This window comes from Xenopus tropicalis, chromosome 1 (genome assembly GCF_000004195.4).
Source record: "Xenopus tropicalis strain Nigerian chromosome 1, UCB_Xtro_10.0, whole genome shotgun sequence".
NCBI lineage: Eukaryota > Metazoa > Chordata > Amphibia > Anura > Pipidae > Xenopus > Xenopus tropicalis.
The window spans coordinates 215,246,768-215,266,592 of record NC_030677.2 but is presented as its reverse complement, the minus strand read 5'-3'; the positions used below and the strand labels follow the sequence as shown (position 1 = coordinate 215,266,592).

Genomic DNA, 19,825 nt, shown 5'->3' with positions numbered 1-19,825 from the left:
GGGAGCATATGCTCTGCGGGCTGAGACCCCCGTCACTGAAACAGTTAAAAGGAAAGCTGGGGGGCTGCGGGGCTGTGGGGCTGGGGGGCTGCGGGGCTGCGGGGCTGCGGGGCTACGGGGCTGGGGGGCTGCGGGGCTACAGGGCTGGGGGGCTGCGGGGCTACAGGGCTGGGGGGCTGCGGGGCTGGGGGGCTGCGGGGCTGGGGGGCTGCGGGGCTACAGGGCTGCGGGGCTGCGGGGCTGGGGGGCTGCGGGGCTGCGGGGCTGCGGGGCTACGGGGCTGGGGGGCTGCGGGGCTACAGGGCTGGGGGGCTGCGGGGCTACAGGGCTGGGGGGCTGCGGGGCTACAGGGCTGGGGGGCTGCGGGGCTGGGGGGCTGCGGGGCTGGGGGGCTGCGGGGCTACAGGGCTGGGGGCTGCGGGGCTGGGGGGCTGCGGGGCTACAGGGCTGGGGGGCTGCGGGGCTGGGGGGCTGCGGGGCTGGAGGGCTGCGGGGTTTAATCAGTTAAAAGGAAACCGTAACACAAGGAAAGATTTTGTCTCTGAATCAGTTCAACAGAAAAAGGGTTCTCTCTGGTGCCGAACTGGTTAAAAGAGGTCGAGAGAGAGATATAGAGAGAGAGAGATATAGAGAGAGAGAGATATAGAGAGAGAGAGATATAGAGAGAGAGAGGCAGGTACATTTACCTTGGCCTAGAAATCAGCCAATCAGGAAGTTATAAACCAGCAGTAGCTGCTCTAAAAGACAGGGGGCAGAACCTTCTATGCCATCAGGAGACACCGGTACCCCCTTAACCCCCAGTAAGAGTCTGGCTTAAACCCTTCCACAGTGTCATTGCCCCAATCCTTCTCTATGGCAGCCAAGTGTGGGGTCCGATCACCCACCCACACCCACCCAAATGGGACTCTAGCCCAACAGAAATATTCCACCTGGAATTCTGCAAGCACCTTCTCCAGGTCCCCCCCGGAGCCCCCCAAACAGTGCCTGTCGGGCTGAGCTGGGCAGATTCCCCCTACTGTTTGCCATACAGCAGGGGGCGCTCTCATACTGGGCACCCCTACACAACAGCAACCCCAGGACCTACCATCATAAAGCCTTGTTGCACAATGAGACCCAGGGAAAGCCTTGTGCCCTGAAACAACCCATCAGCACCCTGCCCACCCAAGCCCCCCACCCACTGACTAAAGGCCAAGTAACACAAACAAAAAACCAGTCAAAAGAGCAATATATCTGTGATTGGAGGGAAGAGATAGCAAACTCCCAGAAGCTTACGATCTACCAATCACTAGGGAGGGAATACAGACTGGCCCCATACCTGGAAAGGCTACAGAAGCCCAAAGCCAGACAGACCCTGAGCCAGTACAGACTGAGTGCCCACAGCCTGGAGATTGAACTGGCACCGACAGCCCTACAGGCCCAGGGAGAGCCGGCTGTGCCAGTCATGTGACCGGGGCACCCACTTCCTGCTACACTGCCCCAAATACTCAGCCCTGAGAGACACCCACTGCCAGAGACCCAAATACTCAGCCCTGAGAGACACCCACTGCCAGAGACCCAAATACTCAGCCCTGAGAGACACCCACTGCCAGAGACCCAAATACTCAGCCCTGAGAGACACCCACTGCCAGAGACCCAAATACTCAGCCCTGAGAGACACCCACTGCCAGAGACCCAAATACTCAGCCCTGAGAGACACCCACTGCCAGAGACCCAAATACTCAGCCCTGAGAGACACCCACTGCCAGAGACCCAAATACTCAGCCCTGAGAGACACCCACTGCCAGAGACCCAAATACTCAGCCCTGAGAGACACCCACTGCCAGAGACCCAAATACTCAGCACTGAGAGACACCCACTGCCAGAGACCCAAATACTCAGCACTGAGAGACACCCACTGCCAGAGACCCAAATACTCAGCACTGAGAGACACCCACTGCCAGAGACCCAAATACTCAGCCCTGAGAGACACCCACTGCCAGAGACCCAAATACTCAGCCCTGAGAGACACCCACTGCCAGAGACCCAAATACTCAGCACTGAGAGACACCCACTGCCAGAGACCCAAATACTCAGCCCTGAGAGACTCCCACTGCCAGAGACCCAAATACTCAGCACTGAGAGACACCCACTGCCAGAGACCCAAATACTCAGCACTGAGAGACACCCACTGCCAGAGACCCAAATACTCAGCACTGAGAGACACCCACTGCCAGAGACCCAAATACTCAGCCCTGAGAGACACCCACTGCCAGAGACCCAAATACTCAGCACTGAGAGACACCCACTGCCAGAGACCCAAATACTCAGCACTGAGAGACACCCACTGCCAGAGACCCAAATACTCAGCACTGAGAGACACCCACTGCCAGAGACCCAAATACTCAGCCCTGAGAGACACCCACTGCCAGAGACCCAAATACTCAGCCCTGAGAGACACCCACTGCCAGAGACCCAAATACTCAGCCCTGAGAGACACCCACTGCCAGAGACCCAAATACTCAGCACTGAGAGACGCCCACTGCCAGAGACCCAAATACTCAGCACTGAGAGACACCCACTGCCAGAGACCCAAATACTCAGCCCTGAGAGACACCCACTGCCAGAGACCCAAATACTCAGCCCTGAGAGACACCCACTGCCAGAGACCCAAATACTCAGCCCTGAGAGACACCCACTGCCAGAGACCCAAATACTCAGCACTGAGAGACACCCACTGCCAGAGACCCAAATACTCAGCCCTGAGAGACACCCACTGCCAGAGACCCAAATACTCAGCCCTGAGAGACGCCCACTGCCAGAGACCCAAATACTCAGCACTGAGAGACACCCACTGCCAGAGACCCAAATACTCAGCACTGAGAGACACCCACTGCCAGAGACCCAAATACTCAGCACTGAGAGACGCCCACTGCCAGAGACCCAAATACTCAGCACTGAGAGACACCCACTGCCAGAGACCCAAATACTCAGCACTGAGAGACACCCACTGCCAGAGACCCAAATACTCAGCACTGAGAGACACCCACTGCCAGAGACCCAAATACTCAGCACTGAGAGACGCCCACTGCCAGAGACCCAAATACTCAGCCCTGAGAGACACCCACTGCCAGAGACCCAAATACTCAGCACTGAGAGACACCCACTGCCAGAGACCCAAATACTCAGCACTGAGAGACACCCACTGCCAGAGACCCAAATACTCAGCACTGAGAGACACCCACTGCCAGAGACTGTCCCATCACATCCCAGACTTCCCATCTATAGAAGAACAGAGAAAACTCCGCATCCTACTGGGAGAAGAGGCACCAACAGTAACAATGGCAGCACAATACATAACTGACTGTCATAGACTGAGAGAGACAGGACTTTCCCCTGTCCCCATATACTGACCCCCTAACCCCACCCCTTAAACTCCCCCCCATTCCCATATACTGACCCCCTATTCCCACCCCTTACACCCTCTACCTGCATTGACAATGTTAAATGTATTTGGTCCTGCCAATAAAGCTCATTTGATTTGATTTGAGAGAGAGAGACAGAGAGAGAGAGACAGAGAGAGAGTGACAGAGAGAGAGAGAGACAGAGAAAGAGAGAGAGAGACGAGAGAGAGAGACAGAGAGATATATATATATATATAGAGAGAGAGACAGAGAGAGAGAGAGAGAGACGAGAGAGAGACAGAGAGAGACATATAGAGAGAGACAGAGAGAGATATATATATAGAGAGAGAGACAGAGAGATAGAGAGAGACAGGGAGAGATATAGAGAGAGAGAGGGGACCGGTATTGAGTAAGTAAAGGGGGGGGGGGAGAAACACCTGGTACTGAGTTGGTTAATAGGAGAATTAGTAAAAGAGTTTGAAAGGGTTAAAAGTGGGCTCTGGGGGGGCTGGAGGCAAATGTGGGTGTTATTCCCCTCATTAACAATTATACCCCCCCCCCCCCCCCCATTGCCTGAATTCCATGTAAGTGAGTTCAGACTGGGGGATTGGGGGGCAGCAGGCACCATGGGGTGGGGGGCTCTAATAGAGAGACAGCCAGGCCCAGCCAGCAAGGGGTTCCCCCCCCGGGGCAGTACAGTGGGGGGCTTTAATAGAGAGACAGCCAGGCCCAGCCAGCAAGGGGATCCCCCCCCGGGGCAGTATAGTGGGGGGCTTTAATAGAGAGACAGCCAGGCCCAGCCAGCAAGGGGATCCCCCCCCGGGGCAGTACAGTGGGGGGCTTTAATAGAGAGACAGCCAGGCCCAGCCAGCAAGGGGTTCCCCCCCCGGGGCAGTACAGTGGGGGGCTCTAATAGAGAGACAGCCAGGCCCAGCCAGCAAGGGGTTCCCCCCCCCGGGGCAGTACAGTGGGGGGCTTTAATAGAGAGACAGCCAGGCCCAGCCAGCAAGGGGTTCCCCCCCGGGGCAGTATAGTGGGGGGCTTTAATAGAGAGACAGCCAGGCCCAGCCAGCAAGGGGTTCCCCCCCCCAGGGCAGTACAGTGGGGGGCTCTAATAGAGAGACAGCCAGGCCCAGCCAGCAAGGGGTTCCCCCCCCCCCGGGGCAGTACAGTGGGGGGCTCTAATAGAGAGACAGCCAGGCCCAGCCAGCAAGGGGTTTCCTAGGCAGCACTCCCCCCCCCTGGGGCAGTACAGTGCAGTACAGTGGGGGGGGGGCTAAACAAACAGACACAGACAGACAGGTGCTGCCGACACACAGACACAGCTCATGGGCAAAATATGAGCCTGACCGCTGCCTGCCGGGAACTGCTGGGGGGGAGGGGGGCTCCAGGGGGGCAACTGCCCAAATCTGCCACTTACTGACAGGCACACATATGGCACATACTGTATCTGGGCCTGTGGCACCCCGAAACCCTGCACCCCAATATCTATACCTGTGTATAAAACCCTTCCCTGGCCTGGTCCTGAGCGCCCCAAAACCCTGCACCCTGATATCTATACCTGTGTATAAAACCCTTCCCTGGCCTGGTCCTGAGCGCCCCAAAACCCTGCACCCTGATATCTATACCAGTATGATTCACTAAGTATAGAAATTCTCCCACGGCTTCTTCTGGGCACCCCAAAATCCAGCCCCCCGATATCAATACCAGTATGATTCACTAAGTATAGAAATTCTCCAACGGCTTCTTCTGGGCTTCTTCTGGGCACCCCAAAATCCAGCCCCCCGATATCTATACCAGTATGATTCACTAAGTATACAAAGTCTCCCACGGCTTCTTCTGGGCACCCCAAAATCCAGCCCCCCGATATCTATACCAGTATGATTCACTAAGTATACAAAGTCTCCCACGGCTTCTTCTGGGCACCCCAAAATCCAGCCCCCCGATATCTATACCAGTATGATTCACTAAGTATACAAAGTCTCCCACGGCTTCTTCTGGGCACCCCAAAATCCAGCCCCCCGATATCTATACCAGTATGATTCACTAAGTATAGAAACTGTCCCACGGCTTCTTCTGGGCACCCCAAATTCCAGCCCCCCAATATCTATACCAGTATGATTCACTAAGTATACAAACTCTCCCACGGCTTCTTCTGGGCACCCCCAAATCCAGCCCCCCGATATCTATACCAGTATACAAACTTTTTTGGAGAAAGTTCAAGAGAACTTTAGTAACAAGAACAATCGGTTCATAGACATTCTATGGTTCTGGACACACACTGTGTTGTAACCCTGTGGGTTTGGACCGAATGATCGGTTCTGTTTATGTTCTTCCCATGGCCTGTGGTTCTGATCCATATTTTATCTTGTATCCTTTATACTGTATGCCCCCCTGTACTACACGCCTTTTCCTTTATCTGCAGATCCCGGCCCACAGAACCCATCGGTTTCAGTCCCACCATAGAGCTAAATGCCTGTAACTGTACCAGTGGGTTTATCTGCAGATCCCACCCCCCCCCACACACCAAATACCCCAGGAATCTGAGAGATAAGACCCAGAGCTGCTCTCTGACAGCTGATACAACCCAGTCTCCTACATGGAATCCAGGCAGAACAGCCGGCAGCAACGTATGTAACTGGGACCAAGTCAACATGGACTCTCAGTCCTGGAAGCCAACATCCTGCTAGTCAGTGTCCTACTGGCACCTCTTCTACCACATCGGCCACACCCTGCTTGGGTAGGCACCTACCGAGGCCAGTCTACTCCTCTATAGAAGCCAGTCTTCTGGGTCCATCCCTCCTACCAAAGTTAGTTTCCTCCTGAGTCCTCCTATTCTACAAAAGCTGCTCTCTCACTGGTTCCTCATCTGCTGCCTAAACCAAGTGCCTATGGCTCAATCTCCTACAGAACTGAGTCTTCTACTGGGCCCCCATCCTACAGGTGACAGTTTAGTTCTAGGGTCCCACCCTCCAACCTACAGAACCCAGTCTTCTACTGGGCCCCCAGCCTACAGGTGCCTGTTTCCTAGGTTCCCATCCCCAGACCTACAGGACCCAGTCTTCTACTGGGCTCCCATCCTACAGATGTCAGTATCCTTCTAGTATCCCACCCTAAACCTATAGGACTAAGTCTTCTACTGGGCTCCCATCCTACAGATGTCAGTATCCTTCTAGTATCCCACCCTAAACCTATAGGACTAAGTCTTCTACTGGGCTCCCATCCTACAGATGTCAGTATCCTTCTAGTATCCCACCCTAAACCTATAGGACTAAGTCTTCTACTGGGCTCCCATCCTACAGATGTCAGTATCCTTCTAGTATCCCACCCTAAACCTATAGGACTAAGTCTTCTACTGGGCTCCCAGCCTACAGATGTCACTATCCTTCTAGTATCTCACCCTAAACCTATAGGACTAAGTCTTCTACTGGGCTCCCATCCTACAGATGTCAGTATCCTTCTAGTATCTCACCCTAAACCTATAGGACCAAGTCTTCTACTGGGCTCCCAGCCTACAGATGTCACTATCCTTTTAGGTTCCCACCCCCAAACCAACAGAACCATATCTTCTACTGGGCCCTCATCCAACAGGTGCCAGTATACTTCTAGGTTCCCACCCCCAAACCTACAGGGCCCAGTCTTCTACTGGGCCCTCATCCAACAGATCTCAGTATCCTTCTAGGTTCCCACCCCCAAACCTACAGAACTAAGTCTTCTACTGGGCCCCATCCTACATACGTCAGTATCCTTCTTGGTTCCCTTGCCCCCACAACAGTTCTGCTGGTTCTGCTCAGTAACAGAATGGCGACCATCACCAACCCGACCTAAACTGTGCGACCCGGTACATGTAGGACACAAGTGACCCTTTGGAACTTATAGCAAATCCCATTTGAAACCCTTTGGGAAGATTCTGCTGTTGGGGTGTTATGGCAGTAGGAAGGGGTGTTACAGAGGGGGGCACCCATTGCTGCTCCTAAATATCTCCCTGTCACTCAGTCAGAACCAGAAACCCTCCATTTTCTTCTCCTATTGTAATTAAGCCCAGAAGTTGTGAGCGCCAAGCTGGGGAATGGATAGGGGGCCCCTCCGGCACCGACCCCACAGTTACACACGGGATAGAAACATTCCAGCCCCCCCCAAATCCTCTGATACCCTGAGCTTTAGCCTGAGCGTAACGTGACCTGGGGCAGTACCTCCTGCATTATTTATTTTCCTTAATGGCCCAGCGCTCCCCCCTCTAAGGGAAGAATTTACAGCAGATGTGGCTGTACTGGGGGGTGGGGAAGCTTTATGTACAGTGAGGGAAAGTGCCTCGGGGGCTGCTTATCTGCAAGTTGGGCCCGGCTTTGGGTTCCTTTGGTTTAACGGCAGCTGGAGGGCCCCACCACTAACATCTCATTATTCAGATATTCTGTCCCCAAACACAATGATATTAATCAGGGAGCTGAAGAGCTAACAATTCATTTTGTCTATCCCATACTGTATGGGGGCTATGTGGTTAATAAGGCGTAGGGATCTATATCCCATACCGTATGGGGGCTCTGTGGCTAATAAGGCGTAGGGATCTACAGTATATCCCATACCGTATGGGGGCTATGTGGCTAATAAGGCGTAGGGATCTATATCCCATACCGTATGGGGGCTATGTGGCTAATAAGGCGTAGGGATCTATATCCCATACCGTATGGGGGCTATGTGGCTAATAAGGCGTAGGGATCTATATCCCATACCGTAAGGAGGCTATGTGGCTAATAAGGCGTAGGGATCTATATCCCATAATGTAAGGGGGCTATGTGGCTAATAAGGCGTAGAGATCTATATCCCATACCGTATGGGGGCTATGTGGCTAATAAGGCGTAGGGATCTATATCCCATACCGTATGGGGGCTATGTGGCTAATAAGGCGTAGGGATCTATATCCCATACCGTATGGGGGCTATGTGGCTAATAAGGCGTAGGGATCTATATCCCATACCTTATGGGGGCTATGTGGTTAATAAGGCGTAGGGATCTATATCCCATACCGTATGGGGGCTATGTGGCTAATAAGGCGTAGGGATCTATATCCCATACCGTATGGGGCCTATGTGGCTAATAAGGCGTAGGGATCTATATCCCATACCGTACGGGGGCTATGTGGCTAATAAGGCGTAGGGATCTATATCCCATACCGTATGGGGGCTATGTGGCTAATAAGGCGTAGGGATCTATATCCCATACCGTATGGGGGCTATGTGGCTAATAAGGCGTAGGGATCTATATCCCATACCGTATGGGGGCTATGTGGCTAATAAGGCGTAGGGATCTATATCCCATACCGTAAGGGGGCTATGTGGCTAATAAGGCGTAGGGATCTATATCCCATACCGTATGGGGGCTACGTGGCTAATAAGGCGTAGGGATCTATATCCCATACCGTACGGGGGCTATGTGGCTAATAAGGCGTAGGGATCTATATCCCATACCGTACGGGGGCTATGTGGTTAATAAGGCGTAGGGATCTATATCCCATACCGTATGGGGGCTATGTGGCTAATAAGGCGTAGGGATCTATATCCCATACCGTATGGGGGCTATGTGGCTAATAAGGCGTAGGGATCTATATCCCATACCGTAAGGGGGCTATGTGGCTAATAAGGCGTAGGGATCTATATCCCATACCGTATGGGGGCTACGTGGCTAATAAGGCGTAGGGATCTATATCCCATACCGTACGGGGGCTATGTGGCTAATAAGGCGTAGGGATCTATATCCCATACCGTACGGGGGCTATGTGGTTAATAAGGCGTAGGGATCTATATCCCATACCGTAAGGGGGCTATGTGGCTAATAAGGCGTAGGGATCTATATCCCATACCGTATGGGGGCTATGTGGTTAATAAGGCGTAGGGATCTATATCCCATACCGTACGGGGGCTATGTGGCTAATAAGGCGTAGGGATCTATATCCCATACCGTATGGGGGCTATGTGGCTAATAAGGCGTAGGGATCTATATCCCATACCGTATGGGGGCTATGTGGTTAATAAGGCGTAGGGATCTATATCCCATACCGTATGGGGGCTATGTGGCTAATAAGGTGTAGGGATCTATATCCCATACCGTAAGTGAATGTAGCGCCGGCGCTGGGATTATATAAAACCGCGCGGTGGCGCCAAACACGATTTCACCAACAGGAAGTGAGTCACGCAGGGAAAATCTCCTTCTCTAGAAAACGTGAAGAACTGACGTTCTACAGGGCGGGGCCCGGGGGGCACAATAAGAAGTTTAGGGGGTGTCCCTGGGTGCAACTGCGCTGATTTATACCCCACTCAGACCCCCCTCATTCCAATTGGGAACATAAGTTCAGGGTAAATTTTAGCAATAGTTGTAAAATGGCCAATTCTGAGCATCTTTGCAATTGGTCTTCATTATTTATTTGTTTTAGTTTCTGAATTATTTCTCATTTGAATGCCTTAAACTCCCTGGTTGCTAAGGTAACTTGGACCCTAGCAACCAGACAGCTGCTGAAAACTCCAAACTGGAGAGCTGCTGAACAAAACTTGAAATAATTAAAAAAGCACAAATAATAAGAAATGAAGACCAATTGCAAATTGTCTCAGAATATCACTCTCTGCATTGTACTAATAGTTAATTCAAAGGTGAACATTCCCTTTATTTATTGTTACTGTTTATTACTTATCTTTCTATTTAGGCCCTCCTCTATTCATATATCAGTCTATCTTTCTTATCACTGCCTGGTTGCTAGGTTAAATTGGACCCTAGCAACCAGATAGCTCTTGAAATTCCAAACTGGAGAGGTTAATAACCCCTGTAAGGATCAGTGCCCCGGCAGTGCCCCCGATATGGAACAGACTGACATGGAATTGCCCCTGGGCCATATAATGACTCTAAAGCCCAGTGACATTTGCTGAAGGAGACGCTGGGGTACCACAGGCTGGGCAGGGCGCTGGGCCGGGGGGGGCACGGCTGGGAGTTCTCACTGACACCTCCCTCCCCCTATCTGCCCTCAGATAAAGCCCATTAGGCACCGACTGCTGGGAAGCCATGATAAATCTGCCCTGGGTCTCTCCCCACTCTCTGGATCCCAAAGAAGAATCTCCCCCCCCCCCGTTACTTCCCATTCCCCCCGGTGCCCCCCCATGTCTGACACACACCCGCTACATTCCTCACATTGGCACAATCACCCCCTCACCTACCCCCCCATCACACTGCCCCCTCCCACCGGCCCTCCTGTGCCACGTCACTTACCCGTATCTCTGCCTTCCTGCCCCAGCAAATGTTCCTTCCAGTGTAGGTACTTCTACCCCACGACTTACCTGCCCTTCCTGCCCCAGTAACACTTCTACCACCTACAACCCCCCACTAACAGTGTAAGTACTTCTACCCCACGACTTACTTGCCCTTCCTGCCCCCGTAACACTTCTACCACCTACAACCCCCCACTAACAGTGTAAGTACTTCTACCCCACGACTTACCTGCCCTTCCTGCCCCAGTGCCCCCCAGTAACTATGCAAGTGCTATTATTAACCGTCACTCTTGCCCCAGTGCCCCCCTAGGGCAGTGCTGTCACCCAATGGGGGCACTGTCACCCAATGAGAGGCCCCTAGGGCAGTGCTGTCACCCAATGAGAGGCCCCTAGGGGGCGCTGTCACCCAATGAGAGGCCCCTAGGGGGAGCTGTCACCCAATGAGAGGCCCTTATGGGGCGGGAGTGTGGGAGTTCAGACCCTGGGCAATGGGCACCCAGCTCTGTGGCCCCTGAGCCTGACAGGATTCCCGGCCAATGAGCGGCTCCCTGCGCCAGATGGGCTGTCACTCACAGGAATAGGGAGTCGATAAACAGCAACTGTTCAGCCAACGCTCAGCCACTTAGTGACCATGTGTCCGGCCCCTGGGGGCTGATATGGGAGCAGGGGGGCTACGGAAACACAGACTGGGGGGGCGGGGAGGGGAAGCGCTGGAGATAAGATACAGCTGGGAGACTCCCAAAGTCACATAAACTCTGTACAGCAAGGATTCTGATCCCCCCAAATCCCCCATTCCCCCGCTGTACAATACACAGTGAGTCCCATTCCCCCGCTCTACAATACACAGTGAGACCCATTCCCCCGCTGTACAATACACAGTGAGTCCCATTCCCCCGCTGTACAATACACAGTGAGACCCATTCCCCCGCTGTACAATACACAGTGAGACCCATTCCCCCGCTGTACAATACACAGTGAGTCCCATTCCCCCGCTGTATAATACACAGTGAGTCCCATTCCCCCGCTGTACAATACACAGTGAGTCCCATTCCCCCGCTGTACAATACACAGTGAGACCCATTCCCCCGCTGTACAATACACAGTGAGACCCATTCCCCCGCTGTACAATACACAGTGAGTCCCATTCCCCCCGCTGTACAATACACAGTGAGTCCCATTCCCCCGCTGTACAATACACAGTGAGTCCCATTCCCCCGCTGTACAATACACAGTGAGTCCCATTCCCCCGCTGTACAATACACAGTGAGTCCCATTCCCCCGCTGTACAATACACAGTGAGACCCATTCCCCCGCTGTACAATACACAGTGAGTCCCATTCCCCCGCTGTACAATACACAGTGAGACCCATTCCCCCGCTGTACAATACACAGTGAGACCCATTCCCCCGCTGTACAATACACAGTGAGTCCCATTCCCCCGCTGTACAATACACAGTGAGTCCCATTCCCCCGCTGTACAATACACAGTGAGTCCCATTCCCCCGCTGTACAATACACAGTGAGACCCATTCCCCCGCTGTACAATACACAGTGAGACCCATTCCCCCGCTGTACAATACACAGTGAGTCCCATTCCCCCGCTGTACAATACACAGTGAGTCCCATTCCCCCGCTGTACAATACACAGTGAGACCCATTCCCCCGCTGTACAATACACAGTGAGTCCCATTCCCCCGCTGTACAATACACAGTGAGACCCATTCCCCCGCTGTACAATACACAGTGAGACCCATTCCCCCGCTGTACAATACACAGTGAGTCCCATTCTCCCGCTGTACAATACACAGTGAGTCCCATTCCCCCGCTGTACAATACACAGTGAGTCCCATTCCCCCGCTGTACAATACACAGTGAGTCCCATTCCCCCGCTGTACAATACACAGTGAGACCCATTCCCCCGCTGTACAATACACAGTGAGTCCCATTCCCCGCTGTACAATACACAGTGAGACCCATTCCCCCGCTGTACAATACACAGTGACACCCATTCCCCCGCTGTACAATACACAGTGACACCCATTCCCCCGCTGTACAATACACAGTGACACCCATTCCCCCGCTGTACAATACACAGTGACACCCATTCCCCCGCTGTACAATACACAGTGACACCCATTCCCCCGCTGTACAATACACAGTGAGTCCCATTCCCCCGCTGTACAATACACAGTGAGTCCCATTCCCCCGCTGTACAATACACAGTGAGACCCATTCCCCCGCTGTACAATACACAGTGAGTCCCATTCCCCCGCTGTACAATACACAGTGAGACCCATTCCCCCGCTGTACAATACACAGTGAGTCCCATTCCCCCACTGTACAATACACAGTGAGTCCCATTCCCCCGCTGTACAATACACAGTGAGTCCCATTCCCCCGCTGTACAATACACAGTGAGACCCATTCCCCCGCTGTACAATACACAGTGAGTCCCATTCCCCCGCTGTACAATACACAGTGAGTCCCATTCCCCCGCTGTACAATACACAGTGAGACCCATTCCCCCGCTGTACAATACACAGTGAGTCCCATTCCCCCACTGTACAATACACAGTGAGTCCCATTCCCCCGCTGTACAATACACAGTGAGTCCCATTCCCCCGCTGTACAATACACAGTGAGTCCCATTCCCCCGCTGTACAATACACAGTGAGACCCATTCCCCCGCTGTACAATACACAGTGAGTCCCATTCCCCCGCTGTACAATACACAGTGAGACCCATTCCCCCGCTGTACAATACACAGTGACACCCATTCCCCCGCTGTACAATACACAGTGACACCCATTCCCCCGCTGTACAATACACAGTGACACCCATTCCCCCGCTGTACAATACACAGTGAGTCCCATTCCCCCGCTGTACAATACACAGTGAGTCCCATTCCCCCGCTGTACAATACACAGTGAGTCCCATTCCCCCGCTGTACAATACACAGTGAGTCCCATTCCCCCGCTGTACAATACACAGTGAGACCCATTCCCCCGCTGTACAATACACAGTGAGACCCATTCCCCCGCTGTACAATACACAGTGAGTCCCATTCCCCCGCTGTACAATACACAGTGAGACCCATTCCCCCGCTGTACAATACACAGTGACACCCATTCCCCCGCTGTACAATACACAGTGACACCCATTCCCCCGCTGTACAATACACAGTGACACCCATTCCCCCCGCTGTACAATACACAGTGAGACCCATTCCCCCGCTGTACAATACACAGTGAGTCCCATTCCCCCGCTGTACAATACACAGTGAGTCCCATTCCCCCGCTGTACAATACACAGTGAGTCCCATTCCCCCGCTGTACAATACACAGTGAGTCCCATTCCCCCGCTGTACAATACACAGTGAGACCCATTCCCCCGCTGTACAATACACAGTGAGTCCCATTCCCCCGCTGTACAATACACAGTGAGTCCCATTCCCCCGCTGTACAATACACAGTGAGTCCCATTCCCCCGCTGTACAATACACAGTGAGTCCCATTCCCCCGCTGTACAATACACAGTGAGACCCATTCCCCCGCTGTACAATACACAGTGAGTCCCATTCCCCCGCTGTACAATACACAGTGAGTCCCATTCCCCCGCTGTACAATACACAGTGAGACCCATTCCCCCGCTGTACAATGCACAGTGAGTCCCATTCCCCCGCTGTACAATACACAGTGAGTCCCATTCCCCCGCTGTACAATGCACAGTGAGACCCATTCCCCCGCTGTACAATACACAGTGAGACCCATTCCCCCGCTGTACAATACACAGTGAGTCCCATTCCCCCGCTGTACAATACACAGTGAGTCCCATTCCCCCGCTGTACAATACACAGTGAGTCCCATTCCCCCCGCTGTACAATACACAGTGAGTCCCATTCCCCCGCTGTACAATACACAGTGAGTCCCATTCCCCCGCTGTACAATACACAGTGACACCCATTCCCCCGCTGTACAATACACAGTGAGACCCATTCCCCCGCTGTACAATACACAGTGAGTCCCATTCCCCCGCTGTACAATACACAGTGAGTCCCATTCCCCCGCTGTACAATACACAGTAAGACCCATTCCCTCGCTGTACAATACACAGTAAGACCCATTCCCCCCGCTGTACAATACACAGTGAGTCCCATTCCCCCGCTGTACAATACACAGTGAGTCCCATTCCCCCGCTGTACAATACACAGTGAGACCCATTCCCCCGCTGTACAATACACAGTGAGTCCCATTCCCCCGCTGTACAATACACAGTGAGTCCCATTCCCCCGCTGTACAATACACAGTGAGTCCCATTCCCCCGCTGTACAATACACAGTAAGACCCATTCCCTCGCTGTACAATACACAGTAAGACCCATTCCCCCGCTGTACAATACACAGTAAGACCCATTCCCCCGCTGTACAATACACAGTGACACCCATTCCCCCGCTGTACAATACACAGTGACACCCATTCCCCCGCTGTACAATACACAGTGAGTCCCATTCCCCCCGCTGTACAATACACAGTGAGTCCCATTCCCCCGCTGTACAATACACAGTGAGTCCCATTCCCCCGCTGTACAATACACAGTGAGTCCCATTCCCCTGCTGTACAATACACAGTGAGTCCCATTCCCCCGCTGTACAATACACAGTAAGACCCATTCCCCCGCTGTACAATACACAGTAAGACCCATTCCCCCGCTGTACAATACACAGTGAGACCCATTCCCCCGCTGTACAATACACAGTAAGACCCATTCCCCCCGCTGTACAATACACAGTAAGACCCATTCCCCCGCTGTACAATACACAGTGAGACCCATTCCCCCGCTGTACAATACACAGTAAGACCCATTCCCCCGCTGTACAATACACAGTAAGACCCATTCCCCCGCTGTACAATACACAGTAAGACCCATTCCCCCGCTGTACAATACACAGTAAGACCCATTCCCCCGCTGTACAATACACAGTAAGACCCATTCCCCCGCTGCACAATACACAGTGAGACCCATTCCCCCGCTGTACAATACAGATTTTTATGCCTAACTGCACAGTAACAGAATGACCCCCACTTATTGGGGGTTACGCAGCCCACTGCACCCCCAAGACGTATGACTAGACCTGATACTTGGGGCTCTTCTAATAAGGGTGCAATTGTGCACAAGTGGGGTGGCATCTGTTCTTGAAAGAAGAGGGGTATCTGACTCTCCTGATGGGGCAGTTTAGGAGACTTGATCCTCTGGCCAAGGGGCCGGCAGTTTGGAAGCTCGAGGTGTTTTGCCTCCGGGGTGAATGACTAGGGGGCGCCAGTCCTGCCTGGGCCTTGGCGCCAGTTCCTCAGGTAAGTTTTGGCGGACCCCTTGGAGAAAGGAACTCCCCCTAGCTGTGGGGCAAAGGAGAGTCTGAAGACCCTTAGTGCCTTTTGGATTGGGGGTTGGGGATAAAGGGACCCCCCAGCCTTCAGGTGAAAAGTCCAAAAACTCTGAATTCCCTTTAGAGCCTTGGGGTTTTCTCGAGAGATGTTTTTGGGAACCCATCTCTTTTTAGGGAGGACTAACTGAATGCTCCTGAAGTTGAAAGCTGGGGGTCATGCTTATGTGTCACCCCAAAAAGTGCACGGTGCAAAAACAAACTCCTAGTAACCAGTTGACCATGTGAGGAGGTTCCCACCAACGTGGCTCCTGAGTGGTCACCTCTGGCGCAGAGGGCGTGTCTCTGGCAGTAACACCAAGTATCTAAAGCCGCAGATACTCATGGGGGTTCTTCCCAATGCTCTCCATACGCAGGGGCTGCAGGTTCCTTTGGGGCCCACCCAGAGCCTCGGGATAGGAGCTTCAGCTGGATTCCTTCATTAATAGAACCCAACAACAAGCTGCTGCCAGCAAGGGAAAGTATTCCAGCTATGTGCCAGTCATACGGTATCCAGCGCAGGAAGCTCCGCGTTCATACCGACGGCCCCTGAAATAATAGTGCGGCCTGCAGACTCACAAACACTTGCTGCTTCACTTGAGATGTCGGCCAGCTCACCTAGAACCTTGAGATTTCTACCAATGAGATGCCAGTTGAACTTACCTAGAACATTGAGAAGCCTTATAATGAGATGCCAGCCAAAATCACCTGGAACCTACAGAAAGCTAACAGCGAGATGCAGCTGCACTCACCTGAAACCTTGAGAACCTAACAATAAGATGCTATCCAAACTCATCTAGAACTTTGAGTATTCTAAGGAGGAGATGGCAGCTGTGATCATCCAGAGCCTACAGAATGCTAATTGTGAGATGCCTGCTCAACTTACAGAGAACCATGAGAATCCTACTAATGAGATGCCAGCTGCACTCACCTAGAGCCTACAGAGATAACAGTGAGATGCTACCTGAACTCACCTAGAACCTTGAGAATTCTACCAATGAGATGCCAGCTGCACTCACCTAGAACCTTGATAATACAATAAGGAGCCAGCTGAACTCACCTAGAACCTTGCTAATACAATAAGATGCCAGCTAAAGTCACCTAGAACATACAGAACCCAAACAATAAGATGCCAGCTAAACTCACCTAGAACATGCAGAACCCAAACAATAAGATACCAGCTAAACTCACCTGGAACCTACAGAACCCAAACAATAAGATGTCAGCTAAACTTACCTAGAACCTACAGAACCCAAACAATAAGATGCCAGCTAAAGTCACCTAGAACCTACAGAACCCAAACAATAAGATGCCAGCTAAACTCACCTAGAACATACAGAACCCAAACAATAAGATACCAGCTAAACTCACCTATAACTTTCAAAACCCAAAAAATAAGATCTGCTTGTTCTGATTCTGTAGGACATAGGTGAGTTTGGAATCTCATTGCTCTAATTCTGTAGGACATGGGTGAGTTTGGCATCTTCTTGTTCTGATTCTGTAGGACATAGGTGAGTTTGGAATCTCATTGCTCTAATTCTGTAGGACATGGGTGAGTTTGGCATCTTTTTGTTCTGATTCTGTAGGACTCACCCAAACTCACCAAAACTCAAAGTCCTACAGAATCAGAACAAGAAGATGCCAAACTCACCAAAGTCCTACAGAATCATAGAAATGAGATGCCAAACTCACCATATCCTACATAATCAGAACAAGAAGTTGCCAGACTCACCCATGTCCTACAAAATCAGAACAAGAAGATGCCAAACTCACCCATGTCCTACAGAATCAGAACAAGAAGATGCCAAACTCACTCATGTCCTACAGAATCATAGAAATGAGATGCCAAACTCACCCATGTCCTACAGAATCATAGAAATGAGATGCCAAACTCACCCATGTCCTACAAAATCAGAACAAGAAGATGCCAAACTCACCCATGACCTACAGAATCAGAACAAGAAGATGCCAAACTCACTCATGTCCTACAGAATCATAGAAATGAGATGCCAAACTCACCCATGTCCTACAGAATCAGAACAAGAAGATGCCAAACTCACTCATGTCCTACAGAATCAGAGCAATGAGATGCCAAACTCACCTAAGTCCTACAAGGAGATGCCAATTCCGTGATGCCAAACTTTCCCTTTCACTTAAGGAATGAGAGTAACACGGTGCAGTCAAACCCCTCCAATAACAACTAGAACTGGTAACTCTCTCAGTATAGTGTCAGGGCAATGAGACGCCTGTTGAACTCACTCTATAACTAACTTACTATATCAAATAAGACAAAAGGCAAAAATCACCGGGGGTAACAGAATGGGATTCAGTATCAGAAGGAGGTCCGTTTAAGGGTTCAATGAGTTGCCGACCAAACACTAATAAACAGGGTACCAGACAAAAGTAGGCAGTGTCACTATGTGAGTCAGGGCCACTATGTGAGTCAGGGCCACTATGTGAGTCAGGGCCACTATGTGAGTCAGGGCCCCACAAGGTGACAAAGGGCACAAAGCTGATGGGCAGAGGAATACCCAGTGCCAGGCTACACAATGAGCACAAACCCAAGCGGCATGACCTCTGGGGTGGGACGGCAGCTCCTCCATCTTATGAAATCCCCATAAACCTCCGACTTACCTCGGCCACTGTTCTGGATGAACTGTATGACGCTGCCGATGTCCTCATCCTCGGGGTACATCTGGTAGCTGACCGTCAGGTTGTTGAACTCCTTATTGAGGGCCAGGAAGACCCCCTCGATGATGAAATAGTGCGGCCGATCATCCATCTTGACATCGTGATAGACCAGAGCAGCCCGAGAGCTCCAGTTGAAGTGCTCATGAAGGTGGGACACAAACTCCCCAAGTTTAATGGCCGTCGGCCCCGTCCGTACGGTGGTGTTGTAGTGATCATCATCTTGCTTGAACCCAAAGGCCAGGGCGCCGGCAGTTATAAGGGGGAGGCGCCAGTGGGTGGCAAAACGGGCAACGGAGGCAGAAGGGTAAACACAGCCTGGACCAAAGAGAACATCGGGATTGTGGTAGAGTTTCAGATCCACGGCGTTGAGTGGAGCCACATATTCCGAGCAGGCCCCGTTCAGCTCCGACGTCAGAAAAACCCATTTCACTTGGTACCCGGGCAAAAGCTGAAGTTCCCCCTGTGCCCTGTCCATCGCCATACGCAAAGCAGGGGCCACGCGGGGCCACGACCAGGCATAGCGAATGTTGCTCTCGGGAAGGACCACGGCCAGAGTCAGGGTTTGGTTGCCAGTGACACTCTGGTGGCTCCTCGATGGGCAACGCAGGAATAGGAGGAGGAAACAGAAGGCGGGCACGGCTCTCAGTGCCAACAAGGGGCACCAGTATCCACTCATCCTACTGGCGCTGGGGAGGCTCCCGGAGCAGCTGTGGTACCCAGGCTTCACATCCATGGCAGGGCTCCGGCCATAACTGGGCGACCCAGAGGGCAGAGGCAGTTGCAACCTTCTCGGGGCAGACAGGACAGAGTATAGAGCAGAGCTTTCCTGCAGTACAGTGAGCCCCCTCCCTCCCCTCCTCCTACTTAACAACCCCCCCACCACCACCACCACCTCTCCTCCAGATGTCATACCACAAACACACACAGAACTGGCACAAAGGGAAGGGGCAGAACTCCCCCTGCTGGACAATGTGTTGTACTGCATCTCTCTGCCTTCTCTATGGACAATTCCACAGTCAGCAGAACGGCCTCTGTATATTCACCCTCATCCCAACTCCCTTTATCCTGTGCCCCCCCCGTATAGT

General features: G+C 52.4%; 1 protein-coding gene across 1 annotated transcript in view; it reads right to left on the bottom strand.

Moving 5' to 3' along the window:
- Positions 1-19,569, bottom strand: part of npr2 (natriuretic peptide receptor 2) — a 57,322-nt gene extending 37,753 nt beyond the window's left edge. Inside the window, exon 1 of the mRNA XM_031895006.1 lies at positions 18,684-19,569. Coding sequence (XP_031750866.1) covers positions 18,684-19,473 — 790 coding nt within the window. The 5' untranslated portion in view covers positions 19,474-19,569. The remainder of the gene's footprint in view (positions 1-18,683) is intronic.
- Between the last annotated feature and the right edge of the window lie 256 nt (positions 19,570-19,825).